Source organism: Pseudonaja textilis, chromosome 2 (assembly GCF_049901715.1).
Source record: "Pseudonaja textilis isolate UNSWEBS1 chromosome 2, rPseTex1.2, whole genome shotgun sequence".
Lineage (NCBI taxonomy): Eukaryota > Metazoa > Chordata > Lepidosauria > Squamata > Elapidae > Pseudonaja > Pseudonaja textilis.
This window is the reverse complement of record NC_141991.1, coordinates 14,257,450-14,270,469: the sequence shown is the minus strand read 5'-3', so window position 1 is coordinate 14,270,469 and position 13,020 is coordinate 14,257,450. Positions and strand designations below refer to the sequence as shown.

General features: G+C 41.1%; 1 protein-coding gene across 1 annotated transcript; it reads left to right on the top strand.

Annotated features, from left to right (window-relative positions):
• Window positions 1-1,624: 1,624 nt before the first annotated feature.
• Window positions 1,625-12,795, top strand: LOC113449105 (uncharacterized). Its single transcript, XM_026720092.2, has 4 exons — window positions 1,625-1,885; window positions 5,155-5,281; window positions 5,395-5,490; window positions 8,744-12,795. Exons 1-4 carry the CDS (start codon window positions 1,880-1,882, stop codon window positions 9,760-9,762), a joined length of 1,248 nt encoding a protein of 415 aa, XP_026575877.2. The 5' UTR covers window positions 1,625-1,879; the 3' UTR covers window positions 9,763-12,795.
• Window positions 12,796-13,020: the final 225 nt, after the last annotated feature.

The window sequence follows — 13,020 nt, the reverse complement described above, 5'->3', positions numbered from 1 at the left end:
GAGTCCAGGAATGGGTTAAGCTCCTCCTCCTGATGTCATAGAGCTGAGTCTGCCACTATAAAAGGCCCACCCCATCTTTTAGGCGAGGATACTTGACAGATATAACGTGTCTCTGGAAGATAAACAAAATTGGCATTGGTATAATTACCGGAGAACGTCCTTTCTATCTACGCTGCAAGAGAGTCCAGGAATAGGTTCAAAATTCATCTGCTTGGCAACTGACTTATTTATGACCTTTGCAGTGTCATGAGGTCATGTGATTAGCTTTTGTAACCTAACAAGCCAAGTCAATGGGGAAACCAGGTTCACTTAACAACTGTGTCACTAACTTAACCACTGCAATGACACACTTAACAGCTGGAAATAATTTGGGACAAACCTTAGCAATTAGCAACCTACATTCTGGGCTCAATTGTGGTTGTTAAGTAGAGGACTACCTGTATAGAAAGATTTAGAGTGTGTGGAAATGGATAAATTAACTATGGAATTAAAAGGGAAAACAGACACAGAATTCAACGCAGTATGGGAAACATGGTTTATTTGGGTAGATAATAGATATAAAAATAGAAAATGTAAATGATGTATATAATAAATAAGAGGGTATGAAAGTATTATGCATTGTAAGTTTGGATAGAACACATAAATGTATATATAATGTCACAGCGCTGTTTATGTATAAATGGGAAAAATCAATAAAGCATTATTTTTTTAAAAAGACGATTTGGAAACAATTTGGCTTGTAGTAATGTGCATTTTCTCAGAATCAGGACAAATGTACACTAGCCAATTCTATTGTGGGAAATTCTTTTGGGGTTTTTGGGAATTTCAAGATGAGGATTACACAGTTTGGTATCTATGGAGCTTCTCAGTCATCCACGTCATGGTTATCCCAAATGTGCCTTTTCAAGAGGCAACTGGACTTTCTGGTTTTTCTTCAAAAACCTTTGGCTTCTCATCCCAGAAGCTTCTTCAGCTCTGACTGGATCAGAATCAGAATAGAGCTGGAAGGGACCTTGGAGGTCTTCTAGTCCAGCCCCCTGCTCAAGCAGGAGACCCTATACCGTTTCAGACAAATGACTGCCCAGTCTCTTCTTAAAAACCTCCAGTGATGGAGCACCCACAACTTCTGAAGGCAAAGCCGTTCCACTGGTTAATTCTCCTCACCCTTAGGAAAGTTTCTCCTTAGTTTTAGATTGCTTCTCTCCTTGATCAGTTTCCATCCATTGTTTCTTGTCCTGCCTTCAGGTGCTTTGGAAAATAATTCAATTCCCTGTTTTCGATGGTGGAGAAGGAGTGTAAATCCTTCCATTCCCCACTCTTCTGTCAGAGCTGAAGAAGCTGCTTGGAAGAGAAGAGAAACGTCTTCAAAGAAAAACCAGAAAGTCCAGTTGCCTCTGGGGGGGGGGGGAAGCATCTTTGGGGGGGACGACACAAGTTTGATCATCGGAAATTCAACGCTCAGTTGCGGATCGTCACGGGGTTAATATAAGGTCGGCGACTGTCATTTGGTTGTGGCTTAGCTCTAGGCTACCAGATAAAATATCATCGCTGATGCGTAAAATGGGGGAGGTGGTTGGGTGGGACGACTACAGTTCCCAGAATCCCGCGTGTAACGGTGTATGTGCGTGGGTTGGATTTTGGCCGGCCATCAAAACACCGGGAAGGAGGAGGAGGAGGACTACACGTCCCGGCAGTCAGATGGCTCCTTGGACGCTCCCGAGCCAGCCGATCTGGCGGCTGAGATTGCGCGGTCGGCCATGGAGGAGGCGCGGATCTCCGCGGCGGGGCTGACGGAGGAATCGCCCTGAAGAGGGTCGAAGCGGTGGGAAGCCCCTCCCGGTGCGGGGAGGGGGGAAGCCGCCGTGGTGCTGTAGGTTTGATGCAGGTGAGGGTCGGCGTCGGCGGGATCGAGGGATCGGGGATCCCTTGCTAGAAGGCGGGGGGGCGGCATCCCTTTGTCTGGGCTTTTCTGTGCGGTCCGAGCCCTCGGAGGGAGGCAGAAGACCGAAAGGGGAAGCGAGCGAGCGAGGGGCTCCGGAGATTTGGGGGTGGGGTGGGTGGACCCCTTTGTTTTCCGCCATGGGGAGAACCGGGCGGGGGTGGGTGGCGATCCGTGGGGATCCAAGCTAGGAGCTCTTTGGTTGCAAGAGGATCGTCCGGTCGTCCGACCCGCGGGATTGGCGGCGTCCCTCCAGGCTGCAAAGTTGCTCTTTTAGGGGAGGTTGACGGATTGACAAACCCGAAGGCCTGTCCGTTTTGAAGTGGGGGTGGGTGGGTGCTGAAGGGGGTCCCTGGGTTGGCGAGGAAGAATAAATGCAACCCGGGGCCATTTTCAAGAAAGGAATTCTGTACATTTGTGATTCTTGTTTCACTCAAGGGCACCGTGAGTGGAAGGAAGATCGTTAAATGTGGTGAACCGAGTTGCAGGCAGCTCAACTTTGGGAAGGGATAAAGGAAATCAAAGCCAAGGCCTTAAGTTTTGCACTTCTGAATACCCTGATCCAAAAGGGAAGTTTTTTTATTTGCATTAAACCGATGTCAAGCCGGTATGCATCTTTTGCATTGTCCTGGAACAAGCTAAGGTTTAGCATAGGGAGCCAATTGTATTTTATTATTATTTTTTAAAATATTTTTATTGAACTTTTTCCCATTTAAAAAAACAACACATAAAACAACAACACATATAAAAACAACATATTTACAGTCTTTGCATCAACATTTCCATTTAAGTCAATATATATATATATATATATATATATATTATTCTTTTTATTACTGCAATCTAACCAGTGGCACCATTTTCCCCATATCATATAGTGTTCCATGTCTTTTCTATCTTGCAATTCTAGTGTGAATTTGACCATTTCTGCACATTTTATCTGTGGAAATACTATCCAGTTTCCAACTTTGTACATCAGTTATTCTTGCTGCTGTTAGTACATGTATTATGATATATTTAATTTCTTTCTTAAATACCCCTCTGATTATCCCTAAAAGAAACATTTCAGGCCTAAGTTCTATTTGGAGACCAGTAATTTCTTGCAACCATTTCCTTATTTTATTCCAATATTTTTTTACTTTGGGGCAGGACCACCACACGTGAAAGAAGATACCTTGCTTACTTTTACATTTCCAACATTCTGGGTTTATGTTAGGGTATATTTTAGCCAGTCTTGCTGGTGCTAGATGGCAATGGTAAAACATTTTATAAAGGTTTTCTTTCTAGGCAGCAGCCATTTTTAATTTATAGTTTTTGTTCCACAGTTTTTCTTATTCCTCTTTGTATGTTATGACTGAAATTCCTTGCCCAGGCTATCATTGTTCCTTTGACTACTTCTTCCCTATAAAATTTAAGTAGGTAATTATATATTTTAGTTATGAATTTTTCTTCTGGTCCTGGTAAATTTTTGTCAATTTGTTGTTCTTTATCTATCCCAAATTCCTCTTGGTCTTTTTTTTTTGTATCTTGTCTGCAATTGTAGATAGGTCCACCAATCTATAATTATTCCCTCTTCTCTCAGTTCTTGGTTCATCTTCAATCTTCCTTGGTTATCTAGCAGTTGGTTGTATCTAATAATTTTGGTCATATCTAATGCATTTGGATAAATCATTGCTTCCATTATAGAAAGCCAACCTGGTATTTTTCTGTAGTGTTTTTTTTTTAATAATGCATTCCTAATTAAATGCTTTTGGAAGTGTGAATGTGTCTTGTTCTTTTTTTCCCATAAAAAGGTGTGCCATCCTATTTGTAAGTCTTGTCCTTAGTATTCTCTTGTTATTTAGGGATATCCAGTCTTTAATCCATGCGAGTGCTGTTGCGTGATAATATAATTCCCAGTCAGGGAGTCCGAAGCCACCTCTACTTCTACTGTCCTGTAGTAATTTTAGCCTTATTTGGGGCGTCTTCCCTGCCCATACAAATTTGGTTATCACCTTATTCAATTCCCCCCACAAAATTTTTTGTCTAATTTTATCGGAATCGTCTGGAATAAATACAACTATCTTGGTTTTTTTAATTGAAGCCATTTTCCCAACTAAAGATAGTTGTATTTTTTCCCATGTTTCCAAATCTTTCTTTGTCTGATTCATTAGTTTATTGTAATTATCTTCCTTTACTGTTGAATATCTTGCTGACAGCCAGATTCCCATATATTTAATTTTGTTTGTAATTTGCAATTCTGTTTCCTTTTCTATTCTCTTTTCTGATTTTTCTGTAAGATTTTTAACTAATATTTTGGTTTTGTTCATTTTAAGGCCTGTCACTTCACCAAATTCTTCTATTTCTTTTAGTAATATTGTCCCCACGTCAATTGGATTTTCTATATATAAAGAATACCAGATCATCCATCAATGCTTGTGATTTGTACTCTTCTTTTTTTAATCTTGATTCCTCTATTTTATTTATTGTGCAGGTAGTCCACTGACTTTGCTTGTCAGAAGATCGCAAAATATGATCACGTGACTCCTGGGATGTCATAAATATGAACCAGTTGTCGAGCATCTAAATATAGATCACATGGTGGGAATGCTGCAGTGGTCATAAGTGTTTAAAACGGTCATAAGCCCCACATTTTTTTCAGTGCCATTGCAACTTTGAATTTACCACTGGTTAATTATTCTCACTTTTAGGAAGTTTCTCCTTAATTCGAGGTTGCTTCTTTCCTTGGTTGGTTTCCATCCATTGTTTTTTGTCTTGCCTTCTGGTGCTTTGGAAAATATGTTGATTCCCTTCTTCTTTGTGGCAGCCTCTCAAATACTAGAATACTGCTATCATGTTCTTTTCTCTAGACTAGCCAAACCCAAATCCTACAACCATTCTTCATATGTTTTTGTCTCCAGGCCTTTAATCATCTTAGTTGTTCTTCTTTGCTTTTTCCAGAGTCTTAACAACTTTTTCTGTAATGTGGTGACTAAAACTGGAAACAATATTCCAGGCGTGGCCTTACTAAGGCTTTATAAAGCAGTACTAATACTTCACGTGATTTTGATTCTATGCCTCTCTTTATACAAGCGAGGATTGCATTTTTGACTGCTGCCACACACTGTTGGCTCATATTTAAGCGATTGTCCACTAGGACTCCGAGGTCCCTTTACCAGGCACTGGCCCAGTTTGGAGAGACAAGGAGGCTGAATCCATTTTCTTTGTCCTTTCAGAGGTTGGTGTCATTTAAAGATGTGGCCGTATATTTCACCGAGAGCCAGGGGGCTCTACTGGATCCCACCCAGAGAGCCTTATACAGAGAAGTCATGGTGGAGAATTACGAAAATGTGGCCTCCTTAGGTACGAGTCTTCCGCCTTTCTTTCAGCTAAACGGATATTAAAGGGCTGTGATCAATCTCCACTTCTCCCTTGTATTTTCAGGACAGTGATTTTTAATTTGATTTTCTGTCAAGGGTTTCCTGTGCCGAAGCCAAATCTCATCTCTCGTCTGGAACGAGGAGAACCACCTTGGTTGTTAGATTCTCAAGGGTTGGATGCCAACAGCTCAGGTGAGAGATGAAAAAAATATCATCATCATCACCATCATTTAACGACCCCATAATCCCTTGCAGGGTGGGGTCTGGGCAATTGAATGGAGCTAGCAGAGCATTTAAGAGGTGGATGCCCTTCCGGTCACCAACGTGTAGCTTTGTTCAGCAAATATATTGTGCCTAGAATGTGGAATATGTGCCTCTACCTAGGATCGAACTCACAGCCTCCTCAAGTGAATTATATTAATGCAAAACCAGAACTGAAAATCGCATGCCAAACCCCACCCCAAGTCTAACTTTTCCCTCTCTTAGATACCTCCCATTGCTGCCTCCCCAATGTCCAATCAAATTAAGATATGTTTTTAGAACGGTCACTTCAAGTGTGGTTTGGTATACAGCTGAGTTCCATTCCCAGCAGGCTGACTTTGAAGCCGCGTACGGTCAACTTTTCGTTTCCCTTGAATCCTTCCCCCTCCAATCCACTCCCCCTAGAGTTCATGGCAGACTGGCACCAAGCGGTATCACAATGCAAGGGTGAGGTGGCAGTCGACCCCTGGATTCTAGTCTGGTTCCTTAACCGCTAGACCAAACCGGCTCTCATACTGATACCATTACATCTTTTGTCTTTCAATCTGCAAATTTAATGAGTATCCCACATGGTAAGATTTTTCTACATGCTGCCCATGAATTATTCTGCAGGTTTCTTGAATTTGTTACAATCCATCCTTGTTTAAGATCCAGATATTATTTATTTGAGTACATGTTCCTTTTCTCTTTTTAAACCTTCTATGCCCAGATTGTCTGATTTCTCTCTAACCTTGGTTTCAGCACAATTCTGTTTTCGTTATGTGTAATAGAGCCACCATCTCCAATTCCTTTTCTTTCTGACTTTATTCCAAGAATAATTTTTGGAATATATTTAATAGGCTTATCCTGCCATTCTAGCTTAAGGGCTGTACTGTAGCATATTTATCATTGGAATTAACCTTAAACAATGTTTTACACACACAAACACACACACACATAAACACACGACTTCTATATTGTATTGTTGAAACAAGTTCTATTCTGAATGTTTACATTTTAAATCATGTTTGTTGAAACTTAGTTCACATGCAAATAAATATCTCATTTGTGATAGGTAGAGGAAGTACCTTCTCTTGATGGCTACTGGCTTTCTCCCCTTTTCTTATCATTTTTAAAAAATTCTGTTAGTTATTTTTAACGAATAAGAATTTTATCCCTAATTTTCATCAAACATATTTAGAACATATTATGATGTTAAACATAAAATGAATTCAATGCCACAAATTTCTTTAGAATCACAGGCGATGCAATATAAAGAAATTGTGTAAAACACCGTAAGTTTTATAATAAACTCTGAATAAAGCAAATATTTAGGTTATTCAGTTTTATAATAAACTTCAGCCTTTTCTGTTGGAATTAACTGTAATAGTGCCAATTAAGAATGAACACTAAACTATACTAGTCCAAACAAATCTAAAAATGAATATAAGAATTAAAGTGCAAAAAAATCAGTGAAATTAGAAAAGGTCCAAAATAAAGTAAAACTAAGGACAGCCGTAATAGAAGTAAAGTTTATCTGTGAAGTTCAATTCATTTCATTAATATCTTCTAATTAATTGATTATGTGCCACAAGGTCCATGTTGACCCTAAATGACCACATAGATCCCCCCCCCCCCCTCCCCATTTCATGAAATGGCTTCAAATAATGATTCCTTATTTAGGAGCTCCCTCTTATGGTAACAAGTATAATATCTTCATAGAATTTGACTGGACAAAATTAACTTGCCATGCTGGAAAAATGGAGTTAGACATAATTAATTAATATGTAAAAGCAGTAAAATGAGTAAATTAATATGTAGCAATTAGTATGTAGAAGCAGCAAAATGAGCTCAAATGAAGCTAGCAGAATAACTCTATGCTCAATTACCCTCAATAGCAATAGGACTTAGACTTATATACCGCTTTATAGTGCTTTACAGCCCTCTCTAAGTGGTTTACAGACTCAGCCTATTGCCCCCAACAATCTCAAGCTAGGAACAATCAGGTGTAATTTGCATACTTAGCGGTATTTAAAATCAGAAAAAAGGAAAATATTATGGCTAATTGATGCAACCATTGCTAATCAATCACAATTTCTCACTTGGGTTTCTAGCATAAGCATAAGAAATTCAGTTTCTGTTCAAAATATCCCCTGAGTTGTACAGACAGTTTTGTGCCACAAAAAGCCAAATGAAACAGCAAGGAAGGAAAATTGAACATTGTTAAATTATAGAGTCCATTAGCTCATTCTAGAGTGTAAATCATAAATCTCAAACCAGTAAATTCCAAAGTTATGGGGAAAAAACATGAAATGTAGAAGCAGATTACAATACAGCTAAGAAAATATAATAACCTAGGAAAAAAGATAATAAAAGCTTGAACGTTTTAGTTTGGTTGGCTCTTGTTAATCTGAAATCAGCTGAAATTTCTGAAGAGGCATAACTCCATTAAATTTTCTTGTTTCCGGACTGCTCTTAATCAATAAACATGTCCTTTAGCCTCTAATTCTTGACTCTTGCTTAAAAACACACAACTGATTATAGGCAATCTTAGACTTACCACACTAGGGACCAGAACATTCATAGTCATCACGTGACAATTATACAATTATTTTTGCCACAGTTGTTAAAGAAACCACTGCAGACCATAAGTGAATCAGTCAATTAACTATGCTATTAAACTTCTGGCCAAGGTTTATACGATATTGACAAGGCCTTCAGTGACAAGGCCTTTATGATTAAAGGCCTTCAAGGATTGATTTATTTTTGAGATTTATAAAGCTACACAGATCAAACAATGAGGCTCTGGGTTGTGTAAAGTCCGGGAAAAAAAACTCAAACCCACTTGGTGTGTGTGTGTGTGTGTGTACACATAGATATATATATGTTTTCTTATGTTTTCACGGGTATTTATATGTATGGTATTTAGGTTTCTTCGGGTATTTTCCCACATTTTAATAGTTGTACTTTTAAAGTTATAGCGACGTTTCGGCAGAATCTCATCTGCCATCCTCAGTCTTTAAAAGCACAACTATTAAAACATGGGAATATATATATATATATATATATAAATGTTTATTACAAAATATCAGTATGAATTTGGCTATTGCTTTCCTATAGATAGATAAATAACTAAATGCTCATTCAGGAATTCCTAAAAATGTGTTGTCCCTTCGATTTTCAAGATTTGTTTCTCTCTCCCCAGGGGCATTGAGGAAAAAGAATTCCTGTCGTAAGTGTGGGAAATGCTTCGTTCAGAAATTGGATCTTGCTATGCACCGACTGGTTCACAAGGGAGAGAAACCTTTTAAATGCCTAGAATGTTCCAAATATTTTGTTCATCACTCAGAGCTCGTGAAACACCAGCGCGTCCACACAGGAGAGAGACCCTTTAAATGCTTCGAATGTGGAAAGGGTTTTTCGCGGCAGTCCGTGCTTGCCAACCATCACCGGATCCACACAGGAGAAAAACCTTACGAGTGCCTGGAGTGTGCAAAACGTTTTGCTCAGAGGTCACAACTCATCCGACACCAAAGGGTCCACACGGGAGAGAAACCTTATAAATGTCTGGAGTGCGGGAAGTGTTTTGCCCGTCACTCGGTTCTCATCAATCACCAGAGAGTCCACACTGGAGAAAAACCGTACAAATGCTTACAGTGTACCAAATGTTTTGCCCGTCAGTCTGTCCTGGTGAGCCATCAAAGAGTCCACACTGGAGAGAAGCCCTACATGTGTCAGGAGTGCGGCAAACGCTTTGCTCATCAGTCAAACCTTGTCAACCACCAGAGAATTCACACGGGGGAGAAACCTTATAAATGCTTGAACTGTGGGAAAGGTTTCGCCCAACAATCCGATCTCGTGAAACACAGGAGAATCCACACAGGGGAGAAGCCTTACAAATGCCCACACTGTGGGAAGTCTTTCGCGATCCATTCAGAGGTCGTGACTCACCAGAGGGTCCACACAGGGGAGAAGCCCCACAAATGCCCGTGTGGGAAGTGTTTTGCTCAGCGTTCGGCTCTCGTGAGTCACCAACGTGTCCACACGGGAGAAAAACCGTACAAGTGCCTGGCGTGTAAGAGATGTTTCGCTCAGCTCTCCAATCTTGTGAAACACCAGCGGATCCACACAGGAGAGAAACCCTATGAATGCTTAGAGTGTGGGAAATGTTTTAGGCGGCGTTCCCATCTCAAGGTCCACCATGGAGTTCATTTGAGGAGTTAGACCCAGTGATGACGACCTTAAACGGGACGACAGCTTTGAAGGCCAAGGAAATGTTATTCAGTATAGTTCGGCCAGTGGTGGGATTCAAAAATTTTTTACCACCGCTTCTATGGACGTGTCTTGGCATGGTGTGGCTTGGTGGGCATGGCAGGGGAAGGATACTTCAAAATCTCCATTCCCTCCCCACCCCACTAACCTGCTTTCCAGCTCTGTTCTCCTGTGCAGGGCAACAAAAGAAGACCCAGCCGATCAGCAGAGGCAGAGAATAGATGGAGGCGAGGCCAGTCAGAATTGGTATTTGTCGGTTCTCCAAACTACTCAAAATTTCCGCTACCGGTTCTCCAGAACTGGTCAGAACCTGCTGAATACCACCTCTGAGTTCGGTGGACTCAAATGGAATACATTCTGAATAATTTACATGTAGTTTTTTTTTAAAAAAGGTTCTTGAAAATAACACTTCGTTGATGCCGATGGAGGAAGACAGATATACTGATGACACAAGTAATGTTGAATTCAAATGCACAACTAAATCGACTGAGGACAGTTTTAATGTCAGTTGCACATGGTGCTCTAGTGGCTCAGTGGTTAAAGTGCAGTATCGTAGGCTATCACTGCCCACAGCCACGAGTTCGATCCTGATGGAGCTCAAGGTTGACTCAGCTTTCCATCCTTTTGATGTCAGTAAAATGAGGAGTGAAATTGTTGGGGCCAATAATGCAAATAATGCTTACATTGTAAATCACCCAGAGGGTGCTATATCACAGAGTTCCCCAATCTTTCTGGGTTGATGGCCTGGAGGGAGGGAGGGGCAGGCGCCTTTACCCATGCATGCGCACAAGCAAACGGGGCTGTCACAGCGATGGTGGCACCTATGTGGCACTCGCAACCAAGCTAGCATGAGTGGGCAGATGTGCATGTGTACAAATGCCCACAATGGCCAGACACTCACATAGCCCTGTGTCCAATAGGACACTGTCCGGTAGTGGGCTGCAGCCCACAGATTGGGGATTCTGGTGGCACGCAGAGCCATTTGTGCCGGCATGTGAGCTGCAGGCAAACTTACCTCACTGCGCATGCGCGTGCCTCACAGATGATTTCCGGGCAGTTTGAGGCCTTTTTCGGCTTCCCAGAGGCTTGAGGAAGGCTTCTGCAGGCTTTACAGGCCAAAAACTAGGCCCATTTCATCACTTCCTGTTTTTCCGAAAATACAGGTGGTGACGAAACGGGCCTAGTTTTTGGCCTGCAGAAGCCTTCCTCAAGCCTCTGGGAGGCTGAAAAGACCTCAAACTGACCGAAAATCAGCTATGAAGTGCAGTGCAGGTAAGGGGGCGACGGGGGGTGGGTGGGGATTGCGCGTGCATGTGTAAGGGAGCGTGGGGGGGCATGCATTGCCTTCTGGGTGCTGGCACATAAGTGTGTAAGCCGTGCACCATTTTTGGCACAGGAGCCCAAAAAGGTTAGCCACCGCTGGACTAAATGCTACTGCTGGTACTATGTAGAGCAATTGGTTCAGTTGTTCATGTTGTATCTCCCACAACGTTTTGGGTTCATCAGTTTGCCCATTGTTTATCTTTCATCCGAACAACCTCCCAAGTGTTTCCAAACAACAGCAACCTAGCCACAGAGACGAGTGTCAATACTTGAGTGGGCTCTATTGAAGTGGTGCTTTCGATGGCTTTTTTCCTGGTTGTCACTGCACCTTGTCAACGAAATTAAATACCATCTTCAGTGCATGACAACAAGATAAACACAAACACACATCCTTCACATTCCATACAATTGAATTGAAAACCCCTGATATTGCATTAATATTGCACTATACAGTAGAATTCAACAGAGTTATTACCCTGGGATGGAAGCTGTTTTTCAGCCTAGTTGTCCTTGTTTTTATTGTCCTGTACCGTCTGCCAGATGGTAATAGTTCAAAAAAAGGGTGCCCAGGATGAGATGGATTTTTAAGAACGTTTTGCACTTCCTTAAGGCAGCGGAAGCTATAAAGCTCTTCCAAAGAGAAAAGAGGTCAACCAATGACCCTCCGGGCAATGGCGCCAACCCTCTGGAGCGCTGTCCTATCTGCCCCTGTGCAATTGGCAAACCATACACAGGGGCATTAAGTTAAGATATTCTCTATGGTGCATGGAGGAGGATGCCTCGTTGCTCTAATGATACTCATGATTGCTAGTCTAAAGTGGTATAGAGGGGTAAAATATAATGCCATATTCATCCTGTAACCTTCCGATGTGATAAGTGCAGTTCCCAGGATGCCCCAGTTAGCATGCCCCCAAATTTTTAAGTGTTAAGCCTCCGCATAAACTTTGCATATGTAATTATGTATTTTTATTGCTATTGTTGTTCTTTAATGTATCTTGGGCTCCACTTAGTGGCCAAACATGTATCTTTATTGGGACCCAGCCCTTTAAGGGTCATCTTCCCAGCATCCCTCACTCCCAAAAATGCATCCTTGGGGATGCTGGACTCCTTTTACTTTAGGATTTGGAAGAAGCAGAAGCACCAGGAAGAATCCAACTGGGGCACATGTTCACCTGAGGACAAAAATCCGCATCATATACACATGGCATTGCTGTTTCATCGTCCTGTTCCTTTAATAAAGCATCCAGACCAAGAGTTCTTCAAATTTGGCAAGTTTAAGACTTGTGGACTTCAACTCCCAGAATTCCTGAGCTAACATGACTGGAGGAGGAATTCTGGGAGTTGAAGTCCACAAGTCTTAAAGCTTTCAAGTTTGAAGAGCTCTGCTTTAGAGCAGTGTTTTTCAAACTTGGCAATTGGAAGACTTGAATTCTGAAAATACCTGGTGCAAGTTTTAAGAATTGGTACTGTGTAATTAAATACTAAATTGTGGGACAAGAAGGAGGGATGAATTATCTGTAAAAACTTTTGCCAGATTTCTCTGACTTGAAATTGAAATTGTCCTGGTTTGAGAAGTTTGTGATGTCTACAAGAATTCTTTTTTTTTTTTTGCATTAGTAATTTATAAAGCAGTTATTGTCATCAATTAAATATATAAAACAATCTCTCTGGCCAGTTTCATCTTCCTTCCTTTTAGCAAGTTGCTGCTTTTAATTTAGCCTTTTTATGCTATAAGTTTAGTTGCATAGAAATCACAAAAGATACCACAGCCACTACACCGCAACCACTGAATATACCATTTTATTTATACGTAGTAAGCTCCAGTGCTTTAGTTAGACATGGTGCTGTAATATTAAAAAAAATGGCTAGTCCGATTCAGAATTATGA

Excerpts from the sequence above, each read along its gene's own strand:
- LOC113449105 (XM_026720092.2), top strand. Across the intron at positions 5,282-5,394 it reads CGAAAATGTGGCCTCCTTAG|GGTTTCCTGTGCCGAAGCCA; the intron begins GTACGAGTCTTC and ends TTTTCTGTCAAG. Across the intron at positions 5,491-8,743 it reads GTTGGATGCCAACAGCTCAG|GGGCATTGAGGAAAAAGAAT; the intron begins GTGAGAGATGAA and ends CTCTCTCCCCAG.